We start from the raw sequence: 14,451 nt of genomic DNA, 5'->3' as shown, positions 1-14,451 counted from the left end.
GTACAAAGTGACAGAAAAAGAGAGAGAAAAAAGCCCGACTATGTCGAGGTAAAGAGAGACAGGATGTCAAGATCTCTTTCCGCTCGATAACCCCTATGACCTCCCCGGGTCCTCTCGTCATGACTTTCGAATTTAGGACAGAATCTAAACTTTCTGTATGGTGTAGTGGGTAGGGCAATCTTGTTGATAGATGGCGTGCATTATCGTTTCGGCCTTTCTTAATTATTGTACTCTCGGATTGGAATGTTGTCTTTTCCTTATGAATTGTTGAATTGTCCTTCATCTCTACTCTCTACTCTACGGCGAATCACGGTTGGATATAGTTGTGTAGTGCTCATATTCCTCTGATATACGAATTTGACCGTGGTACTCCGTACTCTGCACTTGGGTATATGTTCAGGGGCTCAGCCACAATATCCATCGTTAGGGCTAGGGGGCTTGAGTCTCCGGGCACCAATTAGAAGAACACGGGAAGTCTCACTTGGAAGTTCCCCTTGCGATAGCAATTTTTGACCGACTCTTGCGACCAATCATCCCAATTTATGGCTTGTATCTTTGTTTTTGTCACCTTAAGACTTCTTTATCTTCAACCTAGATAGCTTAGGTCTTCACTGATATTTACAGGGTCTACACTGACTTGGCTTTAGGGGGTTTTTTTTATCACCTCTCTTAAACCGACTTACCTATTAGCGCCAAGCTCTATTTTTTTGTACATTATAACTAGTACAGCACTAGTATACGAAGGGTGCTTGGCTTCCCGATCTCCGCGACTCTTTTCGGGGAACCCATTGGGCGATGAGGCAGCATAACAGTCCTTTTGGTTTTTTTCCCCCCTCTGCTGACTGCTTTTCTTCTACCCAACCCCAATTCTCCCTATTCTACGACATTGAAACTCTTCATCTTCAAACCCTGAAAATATGCGCTCATCTTGGTTCCTCCTCTCTGCCCTAGCAGCTCTGGCCGCAGCCGCCGATCCCAGCACAACAACGATCAGCTATTTCGCAATCGACAATGACTCCGGCGCTGCCGATCTCGGTGTCTACTCCAGCACCGCAGGCCGGGTCGTTGGCATCGACAAGTACGCCACGACCTACGAGATCGCCTGCTTGCCAGGCGCATCCAAGTGCGCATTGAAGAATCCCGCAACCCTAATCCAGGGCGATGCCACATACAGCGTCTCCCTCGAAGCAATTATGGTTACCAGCGGTACTACGGCCCACGCAACCGCTGTCGAGTCATGCAGCTTCACCCGTGTTTCGGAATCTGCTGTCTGCAGCTGGAGTCTTGCATACACCGGCATCGTGGATACTACCACCGTTTCCGATTCCGCCTCTAGCACACAGTCCATCCCGTCGTCTTTGATTACCTATAAGCCTCTTACTATCACCAATGGCGTCTACGCTCTCACGGCTGATGCCACGGCTTCGACTTCGCCGGTCAAAATTACCACTACTCCTTCGTCTACTGCTTCTACGGGCGGTGTTGCGGCTGCTGCGAAGCCTTTGATCACGGCTGCGCCGTTAGCTGCTGCTGCTGCTGTTGCTTTTGCGGCTATGCTTTAGGTCTTGAGTTTGGTTTTTTTTTTTTCATGTCTAATGTTTACATGGTTGGGGCTTAAGTCTCCGGGTCTATGCTCTTTGAATGAGATACACTATATGTATATTTAATAATTCACCTAAATATTGTATCAAGTCTGACTTTATTTACTACAAATCTTTGACACTCACTATCTGGGCTTAGCTTATATCATGTAAGACGCTAGCCACCAAGGTTGACGATGATAAAATGCTTGGCGAGCAACTTTTAACTAGTAGATATTCGAGTCACTAGAGAAATTCCGGGATCTTTTCATCAGACTGCTCTTTGTGGGAGTATGTGGGAGAAACTATCAATCTTCTTCTATAAATGCCAAGAGATTCAAATACAATGACGAGTATTCACCGCCCTGCCCACGTGGACGACTATCCACTTTGATCCTTGTATCTTCAAACAATTCTTATTTCTATATATTCAGATCGCTCACAATGGCATCAAGAACTGCATTACCTTCAGTGACCACCAGGACGGTCCCCCAGCCTGCCCCCAATGGCATGGGAAACGGCCTGTTTGCGACAACCGACATCAACCCCGGTGAAGATGTTTTGCACATCAAAACACCATTTGTGGCCGTTCTTGATTCTCCGCGTTTAGAAGACACATGTGCTGGGTGCTTCGGAAAGAGACAGATGGAAACGGGAAATGAGTTGAAGGCTTGCACGGGATGTCGTGTCGTTAAGTATTGTGATCGGGTGAGTTGTTATGGGGATAGATCGTTTGCTGTCTCATATTTCTCGTCCTACCAAAGATTATGTCGTTTGATTTTCTAATACTTGATAATTAGGCGTGTCAATCTAAGGACTGGAAGTTTGCGCATTCTCTTGAATGTCCCATCTTCAAAAAGGTCAAACCTATGGTGCTTCCCAACAATGCCCGCGCTCTCTTGCGCATAGTGCTGCGCACTGCGCGTAACAAGTACGATTCTGAAGAGTCTAAGGTCTTTGATGGCTTGGAGACTCATATCAATGAGATCTCAGAGAGCCAGGGCCAGCTTGATAGAATTAACCTGACGGCAAGAGCTGTCAAGAATTACTCGGGGACGGATGTGGATGAAGGAACTGTTGCTTCTTATGCTGCGAAGGTAATTCATTTCAGCCTTACACCTCTTTACCCCGTGAATTTCTCATCTAACTATCATTTACAGCTGGATCTCAACTCCTTCAACCTTACCACTTCTATGTATGATCGCATTGGCCTGTACATGCATCCATATGCCGGTTTGATTAACCATAGCTGTGACTACAACTCTACCGTTGGATTTGACGGTGAAGAACTGTATGTCAAGGCCATGCGTCCCATCAAAAAGGGCGAGCAAATCTTCATCTCCTATATCGACACCACGACACCATACGACATCCGTCGCAACGAACTGAAAGAACGCTACTTCTTCGACTGCCAGTGCACAAAGTGTGATATGGGAGCGGAAACCCTAGAAGACCGGTTCTTGTCTACACCTGAAGACATGACACCCCTAGAGACAGCAGAACGCGAAGCCCTAGAGCTCCTGCAGAAAGCAACTGCGACTAGCACGGAGCCAGCGGAGGCAATCGAGAAGTTGGAAGCTGCTATGCACAAGCTTCATGAAACAGCCCTCTGGCCTCTCACCCGTCAGCCATATGCTTCTCTCCGCGACAAGCTGATCATATCTCTCCTAACGGCTGGTAACTTCACCCGGGCATTCATTCACGCTGCCATTCGATACCTACGAATCGATCCTGTTGTCTATGACAAGGCCCATCCCATCCGACACATCCATGCATGGAGCCTGGTCAGACTTACTGTCTTCATCTCCCAGGAGGGTTTCCAGCCTGACCCCAAAGATCCTGTCCAGATCAATGACTTTAAACTGAACTTTCACTACTTGATTTGGTATATTCTCGCTGAACTTACTAGCACTCAGGCGGAGAGCTGCACCGTGCCCAGCTTTAAGAAGCTTGTTGGAAATCAGTTCGTACAGGTTCACAATGAGTTCAAGGCCAATGGCCTTGATCCTAGCAAGACCAAGGCGGTTCTCTCTGCTGAGTGGAATAAGCTTGAACGTCTTGTCAACAAGGCTTTAGAGAAAGAGTGAAGCTTTATATTTTACTCAAAATTTGATCAAACCGCAACATGGTCAGCCTTATTGAAATAGATTGAGCACCTTATATAACAAAATAGTAGTGCCACGTGCCGGCGTGCCCAATGGTGTCTCATCTTTTATGCCCAAAATGGCAGGAACGATCGGGGTCGATGTCGGCTGTACAAATAACCGCCGCTTCGCTTTTGAAGCCGGTCGACCCTTCCTCTTTGGGGTGATTGGAGACTATTTAAACTGCCCCCAACCCATTTCTCTTCTCCTCTTCTCTTTCTCTCTCTCCCATTTCTTTTCGTTTAAATTGCCTGCAAAGGCAATTTGATATCACAAACAACACCAAAATGAAGGCCTTTGAAATGGCTGTGTTGCCGGACCGCTGGTCCATGGAGATGGGGCCTCCCACCCCCCAACCCACCGATGAGGTTTGTGCCGCCCCCGAGACCAGTCTAACCTCCCACTACGGGGCCAGCTGTCGGGCTGCGACCCCCCGGTTTGCCGATCTTAGGACTCCGGTGATTCCTCCCGGTTACCAGCAGATCCCAGGGTACGAAGCCCACCGTCGGCGGCAGGAGGCTCGTGCACTCATGGGATCGATTGCGGAGCGCCGGGGTAAGCCTACCCCCGCCCCAATCTTGATCTGTGGTGATGCTCCGAGTCTTCTGTCGCGCGGACAACGTTGGTAAGTCAATTCCATTTCATTTTTACTTCCAGTCTCTCTCGTCTTGGTTTCAATTTGATTTCAGCTTGTTCTCAGATTCTTCTCACTTCTTTCTTATTTCACTTGTTCTATCTGAGATAAAGATTGCTTTATTTCATTTGGATTGGACTCGGCTGACTTTTGATTCTGGTAGGGTCCTTGGGTGCCGCTCGTGCTGGTGCCTTTGCCGGAGCCAGAGCTCAGCAGCTAGCCAATGAGCGAACTTGGGCTATATCTGGGGGAGCTTTCTGCTGGTGCTCTTGGTGACGATGGTAAGGGAGGTTTCTGTAGTGTGGGGTTTGGTTCTCGAGGGGCTGGAAGCCCATTGGTAAGGCTTATCTATCTCTGGTTTGGCCTTCAGTTTTGAATTCTAGCAATATGGCATACAGGTTTCTTTGCTTTAAGTTCTGCTCCCCGGGTTTGGCCACCGGGTACGAGCTCGATATAGTTACTACAATTGGAGTTGGTTGGGTAATACCCCCAACGCTTGGATTGGTCTTCAGTACGAACTGCACGCGAGATTGTAAGTCTAGTCCCTCTCATTCGTTCTTCGGGCTCTAACCGTCAAAGACCTAAATCGCTCCGCCGCATTGCGGTGTTATCTTCCGATATTGCCAGCCCATGAGCTAGTGCCCATGCATTACCTCCTCTACAAATTTGGCTCTTCTGCACTGCCCTATAGCAGTTCACATGTGGACCACCGGGGATTTGATGCCCTCACAGGGTGCAGCTCAGACACTCTCGATGATATCCGAACGGACCGAAACTATCTGACCGTCCATTGATCTATCGACAACTTAAAGGGACTCCGAATACAATCCCTCCAAAATTAACGGATGCAAGGCACTTCGCGTCAGCCACTACATCGACTGATACGTCGACCATATTGAGGCTAGCAATAGGTACGCAGGCCAGTGTGCTTTTTCGGGAAGCACAACCCCGACTTCAGCTACGGCAACGAAAGTCACGCCATACGAGAACAGCTCTAAGCTGGCGGTCAACCAAGCTAGCAGAGCTTAAGCTAGCACCAGACGCCACGATCCTATCCTAGGACCTGCCACTGTGTTCCGACGTCACAAAGTCATTGCAGATTCAGAAGCCCACGCGCGACGAGGTCACATGGCTAGATAGCCGATTCCCGTCGCGACGATCTGCTCTGTGGCTTCTGGTTCGTGTGGTCCTACAACTGTCCTTTGAACGGTTGTCAGACCGAGGGACTGACAAGCTGGCGGCAACAAACCCAAACCATCTACATCTCTGGCACTACCTGGGAACCCGATGACACACGAAACAAGGGCGTTCAGTACTATGGTTTCCAGTGGATCCTGGTGAACGAGGCAGGGATTCCGCGAGTACTATCATGTTGTGGAATACCCGAACAACGGGACGAGCAAACATATCTTCATGGCAACATAACTCTCCTATCTTTTCATGTATTTCGCTAGATATTAATATTATCATGTGTTCCATACATGCTGCTCGTAATATTAAGTATAAAAATCGAGAGTGGGTTGTTCAGTGTTCTTGTATATAGTCCATTCCATGTTTAAAGGTGCCAAGCCCTAATTTCTTTAGCAAATGGACCGACGCGCAATTCAACCGCTTTTGTACATTTGTTTTCTTTCCAAATTCGCCATGTATACCGGATATTTGAAAAACGAACCAATCTACTCCGTACAAGCCGAAGCTTTATGAATGCCGCAAGCGCGCCAAGATTGTCCAGGAGCTTGATCCTCTCATCTAATAGCCCATACGATAACAATCAAATGTATAATATCATGTCCATTTACCAATAAGGATAAATATAGGAATAGAAGGCAAGTAATCAATCGAGCATACAGAGATGTTCATATATACAGTGTACAAAAGTCAAGTCATAAATATATCACATCAGACTTGTTCTACCTCCAATCTCATTGGCAGCCTCGCCGTTAGGCATCTCGCCATTTCGGCCCGCGATAAACTCACGGTAAATTCCCTGAAGACGTCTACGCTCGGCGGGAGGAAGAGAACCACGCGTGGTAGCCAATGAGCGCTCGACATGCTCCCATCGGACGATGATATCCTCACGCAGCTCGTCTGCATCAGGCTCAGTGCCGTTAGCCACCGGGGCCGCGGCACTCGCACCGGAAGGTCCCTGCTCGAGTTGGCGCTGGCGGCGGCGCGAGTTCTTGATTGCTTCCAGTTTGGCTGAGATCACTGCTGGGGCTGGCATGGAGACAGACCCGGATGCTTCCTCCGAAGAGGAGTAGAGGAACTGGATGAAGGATTTGCTAGAAGCACTAGCGGAGTTGGACTTGGCACTGGGCTTGGCTGTATCGGTAGAACGATCACCTAGGGCGTCGTGGACGGCCTCGAGATGGGCGTTGTACACAACAGCCTGCAGATCTGCACCGGAGAATCCGTCGGTTTCGGCGGCAATATCGTCTAGACGAGACGTGACCTCATCACTCATCTTGAGCTTTTCACTCACTGAGCGGATGATATCAACACGGTCTGCATGGTTGGGCATGCCACAAAGTAGGGACTTGTCGAGACGGCCGGGTCGAAGGAGCGCAGGATCAATTAAGTCGGGTCGTGACGTTGCTGCTAGCACGTAAACACCCGAGAGACCTTCTGCACCGTCCATTTGTGTCAACAGCTGGTTAACAACACGATCCGTGACACCGGTGGAGTCGTGGCCACGCTTGGGTGCGATACTGTCGAACTCATCGAAGAAGAGGACGCAAGGGCGAGCGGCTTGGGCTCGCTCGAACAAATCGCGAACACTCTTTTCACTGGCTCCGATGTATTTGTTCAAAATCTCGGGACCCTTGACACTGATGAAGTTTAACCCACACTCGCCAGCCACTGCGCTGGCCAGCATCGTCTTACCGCAACCGGGGAATCCATAGAGGAGTAAACCAGACCGCAGACGCAATGGGCACTGTGCGAAGATAGGGGCGTACTTTGTAGGATACTGCAAAGTTTCCAACAGCATCTTGCGAGTTTCGAACAAACCACCAACAGAGGAAAATGTTGTTGTTGAGGAGGTAAGAGTAACGTTGCGAAGAGACGCAGGAGTAAAGTCCTTCAAGGCACTTTCAAAGTCCTCCAACCCGAGAGTTATCATCTTTGATGTTGCTGTCAGATCTGAGACAGAGCGAATGAGGGCCTCATTACGCGCACGAGCAACAAGTAGCACGAGATCACCGGGCATATACCCATCGGTTTTGCCGGCCAGCTCTAGATACTCGATATCCCTTCCAATAACAAACCCATCACCCCCAGAAGAGCTTGGTCGGCTTCCGGGATTTGAAGGGTCCAACCATGAGTCTTGTGTTGAGGAGCTTGTGGCCCTCGCATGCCCGTTTGAGCTTTCTATAGGTTTATCTTCGCTAGTAAGCTTTTCCAAAACTCTTCGGCGCCCTTCCTTGTCAGGAGCTCTCATGTTGATAATCTCACGGACGACGTGGCCGCCGATGATAACATTATTGAGGGACTCTTTGGCCTGGGCAGTAGCCAGTAGCACAACCGAGGAATTCAGCGCGCAATACTCTCGAACCATAGCGCAGATAACCTCGCTGTTTTGGCGACTGCGGCCATTGTCTCCACCCACTTGCAATTCAGTCTCCGCTGGGCAAAGCTTGTCTAGATCTTCGAGAATCACAACTGACTGGCCGCCAAGACGTGCACACCATGATGCGGACATGAAGAGGCGGTTCAGGGTCTCTTTGATGTTGGAAATACGTGTTTCATCTGTGACGAGCTTGCGGCAAGAGAAATACTTGACATTGAAGAGATGATCTCGTCTTAGGCGATGAGCCAGTAGATGGGTAAGAGCTGTTTTACCAGCACCAAGACCACCAGTAAGCAAGATAGACGAGGATTTTGTGAGGTTGTTCAACGACTGTTCAATGATAGAATCAATACCTACCAATTGAGGGGCAGTTTCTGGGAGAGGGTCTTCCATAGGTAGCGTTGATGAACTAGTGTCAAATGGCTTGGGGATTTCAGCTTGGACTTCAAGATTCAGCTTCGCTTCTGAGCCCAGCAACCACCCGAACATTGGCTTTGTTTCGTCCGAAGACCCCTTCAAAGGAGGATCAAAACGAAGAACAGCACCATCAAACGAAGAGACTGAAGGATGATTCTCGGATTTGGGTATAATCATTCCATCAGTCAAAGCCCCCGAAAACAGCCCAGTGTCGGACCCAGTGCTGCCGTAGATGACTTTAAGGCGCTCAGCTAGGGCATCCCGAGATGCCGTAGTGTCAGCACCAAACTTCAGCCCGTCCTTCTTCTTTGAGGCATCGGTTATAAAAGGATAAACTTTAAGAGTCTTAACTGCCGAGCGATGCAGCTGTGGGGGTGCTGCTTCGACTCGGAGAATTCCTCCAACCATGTTCTCCGCACCAAGGGCCGTGCACAACAAGGTGGACATTGCCACATGCCGATTGTCCGGAGCCTCCTCCCACGAAAGCAATTTAGCTACGATCTTGGTTGTAGGGGCGCCAGCATCATTTGACTTTTGCTGTTCAGCTTGCGCAAGTTGCTGTTGGGGATCTGGTGGGGATTTGAGACCGGATGGCTGGACAACCGACACGCATGCCCAAGTCGCTCCGCGCAGCTCATGGCTGACCAGCAGGTCCGGATCAACCCAAATGCGGAGGCCCTCATTTGCATCATCTTCTACTTCCCCATCAAAGTATTGAGTGGTCGCTGAGCGGTCCACGCCTCTCAAGTAGAGGGAGCCTCGTGTGCTGGAGTCGGATCGACCACTTTTCGGGCGTACAGTGCTTGAAGCACTCCTGCCCCCAGCACTCTTCCTGCTGCTACCAGTAGCACTACGGCTGTCTGCACGAGAGCTTTTGCTTGTCTTGGATCGAACTTTGGGGGCCACTATGACTTCTGCATCCGGCGCGATCTTGGCGAACGGGGAGGTGTCCGAGGGAGCGGGTGTAAGAGAAGTGACGACAATATTGGCGGTAGATGTGGGAGAGAGATGCAACGCGAGTGGGTGCATATGCACCGATTGCCCTGCATTGTATGTAGGATTGGGTAGAGCGCGAATTTGCGACAAGAGGTTAAGTTCTAGGAATGTGGCGTGAAGTTCAATGACTATTCGTGTCGAGTTAGTACCAGCCCAATTATAGTTGTTTATGATTTGAACATACTCTCCCAGTCTTCTGGTGTCAATGGCTCAATGTTTATCGTATGTGCAACGGGTGGATCGAGGTGGATGAACAGTCCGACCTGCAAGTGTTAGCGCCCCAGTGGGTAATGACGCACGGGGAGTATTGTACCTTCTGCCCTTCTGTGAGACCAAGAAGCCGTCCAAAAGTAGTATCGAGCTCAACGGTAGATATTTCCTGCTCCCTGGAGTATCCACTGTTGATACCATCTCTCCCAACGACAGGCGCAAGCCTGCGCTTGCTCGGCATACCCGTCCAACCGAGGAAGCATGATTGCTGCGGAGGAGCTCCATTGGCCTTTCCGGAGGTCGATTTATATTGTAATTCGATAATGACATTCTGAGCAGTCTGATATAGCTAGACGTTAGCCGAAAATAGTTCACGGAAACAGAACGACTAGTAGACTGACCGTGTTTGCATTGACCAGCAGAGCGACCAGCGACGGCGGTAGATTAACAAGACAGTTCTTAAGGGGAGTGAGGGCAACTTCGGCCGTCGCAGCAGGCTTCTTGGGCGCCATTTTGAAGCGCTGAATGATCCTGAGCACCGAAAGGACAAGGAGGAGGGGGAACTGTGAACTCGGAGAGACACAACCCCGGACTCCACACTTGACCTCTCTTTCGCCTCGGCCCGATGACGAGTCATGTGACGCATACCTCGATAGCGGGTGAACGGATAAAATAATAATCCGAGACAATTGATACCTTTCCTAATCAAGTTAGTCTCATTTTTGAGCGCGTCCCGGCCTCGCGTTCGCGTTTTACCAGCGAATTTGGTAGGGGCTCGGATAGACACTAGACGGACCCTCTTCTCTATTTCTCTCCCGATCCCACTATCGATTCTTTGCGCTTTCAATTGAGCGCACTTGGTTATCATGTCTCTCCTTCAATATCCCCCACCTGTGGATTATTCCGCGCAACTAAATGGCTTCAAGGATTTCTTGAAGGGGTTCAAGACCTTCCAATCATCCTCGGAAGCTGCTGCGACCGAGGCATTGGAAGATCTGAACATCGATGACGGCCAGACTAGTGATGAATATGATTTCATGGATGATGCCGATGAGACCAATGGGGCAAATGCCCGAGGAGCAAGGAGGCACCGGGAGCCGAAGCTCAAGTACATGCAAATTCTGCAGGATATCGCAAACCGGGATACATCTAACATCCTGATTGAGTTGGATGATCTTTCGGTTGTAAGTATTCAATACGAGCCCCTCTCGCTAAATTCTAGCTCACAAAGGTGGTAATAGTTCGAGAAATCCATGCCCGAGGGGGAAGATCTAAAGCTCGTCGAATCTATCGAAAAAAACACAAAGCGCTATATCGATGTTATCTCTCAAGCGGTCGACGATGTTATGCCTACGGAAACAAAGGATGTCACGTATGTTCAAGCTGTCTTTATGCGAATGTACAGGCTGCTAAACTAATTATCCCACAGATTCAAAGATGATGTTCTTGATGTGATCATGTCCCAGCGTGAGAAACGAAATGAGACTATGGAAACCGCAATGGAGGCCGATATGGAAGCTGCTGCGACCGCCCCATCGATGTTCCCTCCTGAGCTTACCCGCAGATATACCCTCAACTTCAAGCCCCTCACACCCTCGGGGTCTAGCGCCGAGCGCGATTCCAAAGCCCTCGCCGTCCGTTATGTGCGCGGTGAGCACCTAGGTAGCTTGATTACAGTCCGCGGCATCACAACCCGTGTCTCAGATGTCAAGCCGGCTGTACAGATCAATGCCTACACTTGCGATCGCTGTGGTTGCGAAGTGTTCCAGCCCATCACCACCAAGCAATTCCTTCCCCTGACCGAGTGTCTGTCTGAGGAATGTAAGAAGAACAACTCGAAGGGTCAGCTCTTCCTGTCAACCCGTGCATCGAAGTTTGTTCCCTTCCAGGAGGTGAAGATCCAGGAAATGGCCGACCAAGTCCCCGTGGGCCACATTCCTCGCACTTTGACTGTACACTGTCACGGCGCTCTGACTCGCCAACTGAACCCCGGTGATGTTATCGACGTCGCAGGCATCTTTTTGCCCACTCCCTACACTGGTTTCCGGGCTATTCGCGCTGGCCTGCTGACTGACACATACTTGGAGGCCCAGCACATCACCCAGCACAAGAAGTCCTACAATGAGATGGGTATGGACGCCCGTACTCTTCGCAAGATCGAGCAGCACATTAGTTCCGGCAACATGTATGAGTACCTTTCACGGTCGATTGCACCCGAAATCTACGGACATCTTGATGTTAAGAAGGCATTGCTATTGCTCCTGATTGGTGGTGTCACGAAAGAGATGGGTGACGGCATGCACATTCGTGGAGATATCAACATCTGCTTGATGGGTGACCCTGGTGTGGCCAAGTCCCAGCTTCTCCGATACATTACAAAAGTTGCTCCTCGTGGTGTGTACACCACCGGACGAGGAAGTAGTGGTGTCGGTCTCACCGCCGCAGTCATGAGAGATCCCGTCACAGACGAGATGGTGCTGGAGGGAGGTGCTCTTGTTCTTGCTGACAACGGCATCTGCTGTATTGATGAGTTTGACAAAATGGAGGACTCGGACCGGACAGCTATTCACGAAGTGATGGAACAGCAGACTATCTCCATCTCCAAGGCCGGTATCACAACTACTCTCAACGCCCGTACTTCCATCCTGGCCGCGGCCAACCCGCTATATGGTCGCTACAACCCCCGGGTATCACCCGTAGAGAACATCAACCTTCCCGCCGCTTTGCTCTCTCGTTTCGATGTCATGTTCCTGCTTTTGGATACCCCGTCCCGCGAGGGCGACGAGGAGCTGGCCCACCACGTCACCTACGTCCACATGCATAACAAGCACCCGGAGAGTGAAGAATCCGGCGTGCTGTTCACTCCCCACGAGGTCCGGCAGTACGTTGCCAAGGCACGCACATTCCGTCCTATTGTGCCTACCAACGTTTCTGACTACATGGTTGGTGCTTATGTGGCCATGCGCAAGAGACAAAAGATCGACGAGTCCAAGAAGAGACAGTTCTCTCACGTCAGCCCCCGTACTCTGCTCGGTATCGTTCGTCTTTCACAGGCACTTGCTCGTCTTCGCTTCGGCGAGGAGGTTGTTCGCGAGGATGTCGATGAGGCTCTGCGTCTCATTGAGATCAGTAAGGCTTCTCTGTACAATGATGGCGAGCAGGGCGCCGACAACACCCCATCCAGCAAGATCTACAACTTGATTCGCAGCATGAAGGAGAGTGGCGCTGCTGCTGTTGGAGATGGCGAGGAAGGTGAGATGAGCATGAGACGTATTCGTGAGCGTGTGCTGGCCCGAGGCTTCACCGAGGATAACCTCACCATGACTATCGATGAATACGCTGAGATGAACGTAAGTTTTGATAACTCCAGGAGCTTACTGTGCTTTTTTACTAACATTCTCTCCAGCTCTGGCAAGTCACTGGCAACGGCACACGTCTGCTCTTCACTGAGGTTGACGGCGATATGGACATGTAATTGTGAAAATGTCTCATTCTTTTTTTTTCTCTTAAATGTCGATCGGGCTTTTTATACGTGTTAAAGATGCATGTGAAACTGGCTGGAATCAAGGCGACCGGTGTTTGGGTGTATTGGGGAACTGGAGCTGGTTCTTATGGTTTCATAAGGTCAATTAAGAAGATCTTTCCAATCTACTTGTTTAATCTACATTTGCATCCATCTTAATTATTAAAGCCATTTTCAATTAACTAGTTAAGGACTGACACATGTACACATGCAATCGGCCAGAATATCTCGCTTTGGATCCCAACTCAGCCACTACCCCATACATTTAGTGTCATTTTAAAAATAATCTCTCTTTTCCCCCTATCGCTACCAACAAATTCACTCCTACCCCAGACGGTTATTCTAGGCCTCGCACTGATGTTGAAGCTTGACCTCTTGACAAATATCGGAAGGAGCAGCATATATATCATCACATGGGATGTTGCAAGCCGTGCCCTCGGGGACGAAAACAAGGAACTCATAGTTCGGCATAGGCAGGCGGAACTGATGGTGCAAGTCGTTGTGGTGGTGAGAGGCCTTATAACCAGCACGACAAGCGCAGTGGAAAGATTTTCCCGTGTTGATACACGAGGTCGAGGGGTCACACCAGTTCTCGCCTGAGACGGGATTGCAGGTGCCGCACTTGGCCCCTGACGACGAGTCAGCGGTCACCAGGGAGGCGGTGGTGATGATCAAGGCGATGATGGAGAAATGCATCTTGGGGGTGGTTGGATTTGAGTATAGACTTAGAATAGATCTGCTGTGTTCTGTCTGGGGATTGGCTTCTGATGGCATTATCTTCTGCTGGGAGATTCGCCATCTTATATAGTCGTTCCAAGGATATATATGTTGATGTGAATCATTGGCCTCGGTGGTCCTTTGTTCTGGAATATGTTCTTCGCCATGTTCCCTGCGGAGCCCATCATCGTTGTGTTGCATCACGAGGTCATTCTCGGCCTGGGTTTTCCAGTATACTTTGTAGGCTGGTCCACGAAGGAGACGATGCCCATATACGGTACCACGGTTGAATTATTGAAATGTCACCGGTTCACTTCTGTAATCCTGTATAGGCTCTCTATCTGACGTCCTATGATCGGATATGACGGGATACGAAACAACCGGGGTTGTGAATACGAGGTCTGGAACAATGCCTTGAAACACCACCAATGCTTATCAGCTAAGGTGATGTCAACTTCTTGGCTCAACATTGCCTTTGAGAAGCATGACTGAGACCGTCCAGGTTTTGGAATATCAATTCGGTGGAAGGCTTGAGGCGGGGTATATGTCTCAGGCCTATCCCTTTAACCACGTTCAGATCTCGACGTCAACAGCCGTATAGAAATGTGGAGATTTTGACTTGCCAAGGTGGATGTCTCACACTTCTTGAAGATTTATGGTTA

The 14,451-nt window shown here is 49.7% G+C and overlaps 6 protein-coding genes across 6 annotated transcripts; 4 read left to right on the top strand and 2 right to left on the bottom strand.

Moving 5' to 3' along the window:
* Positions 1-917: 917 nt before the first annotated feature.
* Positions 918-1,562, top strand: N7455_005440 (uncharacterized protein; the record flags this gene model as incomplete). Its single annotated transcript, XM_040961154.2, has 1 exon — positions 918-1,562. The coding sequence occupies one exon, from the start codon at positions 918-920 to the stop codon at positions 1,560-1,562; it is 645 nt and encodes a 214-aa protein (XP_040808408.2).
* A 462-nt stretch (positions 1,563-2,024) lies between these two features.
* Positions 2,025-3,667, top strand: N7455_005439 (S-adenosylmethionine-dependent methyltransferase; the record flags this gene model as incomplete). Its single annotated transcript, XM_040961131.2, has 3 exons — positions 2,025-2,288; positions 2,381-2,677; positions 2,741-3,667. The coding sequence occupies 3 exons, from the start codon at positions 2,025-2,027 to the stop codon at positions 3,665-3,667; spliced, it is 1,488 nt and encodes a 495-aa protein (XP_040808396.2).
* A 344-nt stretch (positions 3,668-4,011) lies between these two features.
* Positions 4,012-4,353, top strand: N7455_005438 (uncharacterized protein; the record flags this gene model as incomplete). Its single annotated transcript, XM_040961169.2, has 1 exon — positions 4,012-4,353. The coding sequence occupies one exon, from the start codon at positions 4,012-4,014 to the stop codon at positions 4,351-4,353; it is 342 nt and encodes a 113-aa protein (XP_040808430.2).
* Positions 4,354-6,252: 1,899 nt separating this feature from the next.
* Positions 6,253-10,061, bottom strand: pex1 (AAA family ATPase peroxin 1; the record flags this gene model as incomplete). The annotated part of the gene is made up of 4 exons (XM_040961161.2): positions 6,253-9,467; positions 9,524-9,602; positions 9,653-9,889; positions 9,951-10,061. The coding sequence occupies 4 exons, from the start codon at positions 10,059-10,061 to the stop codon at positions 6,253-6,255; spliced, it is 3,642 nt and encodes a 1,213-aa protein (XP_040808388.2).
* A 269-nt stretch (positions 10,062-10,330) lies between these two features.
* Positions 10,331-13,184, top strand: N7455_005436 (DNA replication licensing factor MCM7). Its single transcript, XM_040961142.2, has 4 exons — positions 10,331-10,733; positions 10,791-10,921; positions 10,979-12,899; positions 12,956-13,184. The coding sequence occupies exons 1-4, from the start codon at positions 10,416-10,418 to the stop codon at positions 13,022-13,024; spliced, it is 2,439 nt and encodes an 812-aa protein (XP_040808390.2). The 5' UTR covers positions 10,331-10,415; the 3' UTR covers positions 13,025-13,184.
* A 230-nt stretch (positions 13,185-13,414) lies between these two features.
* On the bottom strand, positions 13,415-13,768 carry N7455_005435 (putative adhesin; the record flags this gene model as incomplete). Its single annotated transcript, XM_040961136.2, has 1 exon — positions 13,415-13,768. One exon carries the CDS (start codon positions 13,766-13,768, stop codon positions 13,415-13,417), a length of 354 nt encoding a protein of 117 aa, XP_040808404.1.
* Positions 13,769-14,451: the final 683 nt, after the last annotated feature.

This window comes from Penicillium solitum, assembly GCF_028829755.1.
Source record: "Penicillium solitum strain IBT 25940 chromosome Unknown utg000003l_segment0_segment0, whole genome shotgun sequence".
Taxonomy (NCBI): domain Eukaryota; kingdom Fungi; phylum Ascomycota; class Eurotiomycetes; order Eurotiales; family Aspergillaceae; genus Penicillium; species Penicillium solitum.
Note: the sequence above shows the minus strand (reverse complement) of the source record. Positions and strands in the feature narration are given on the sequence as shown.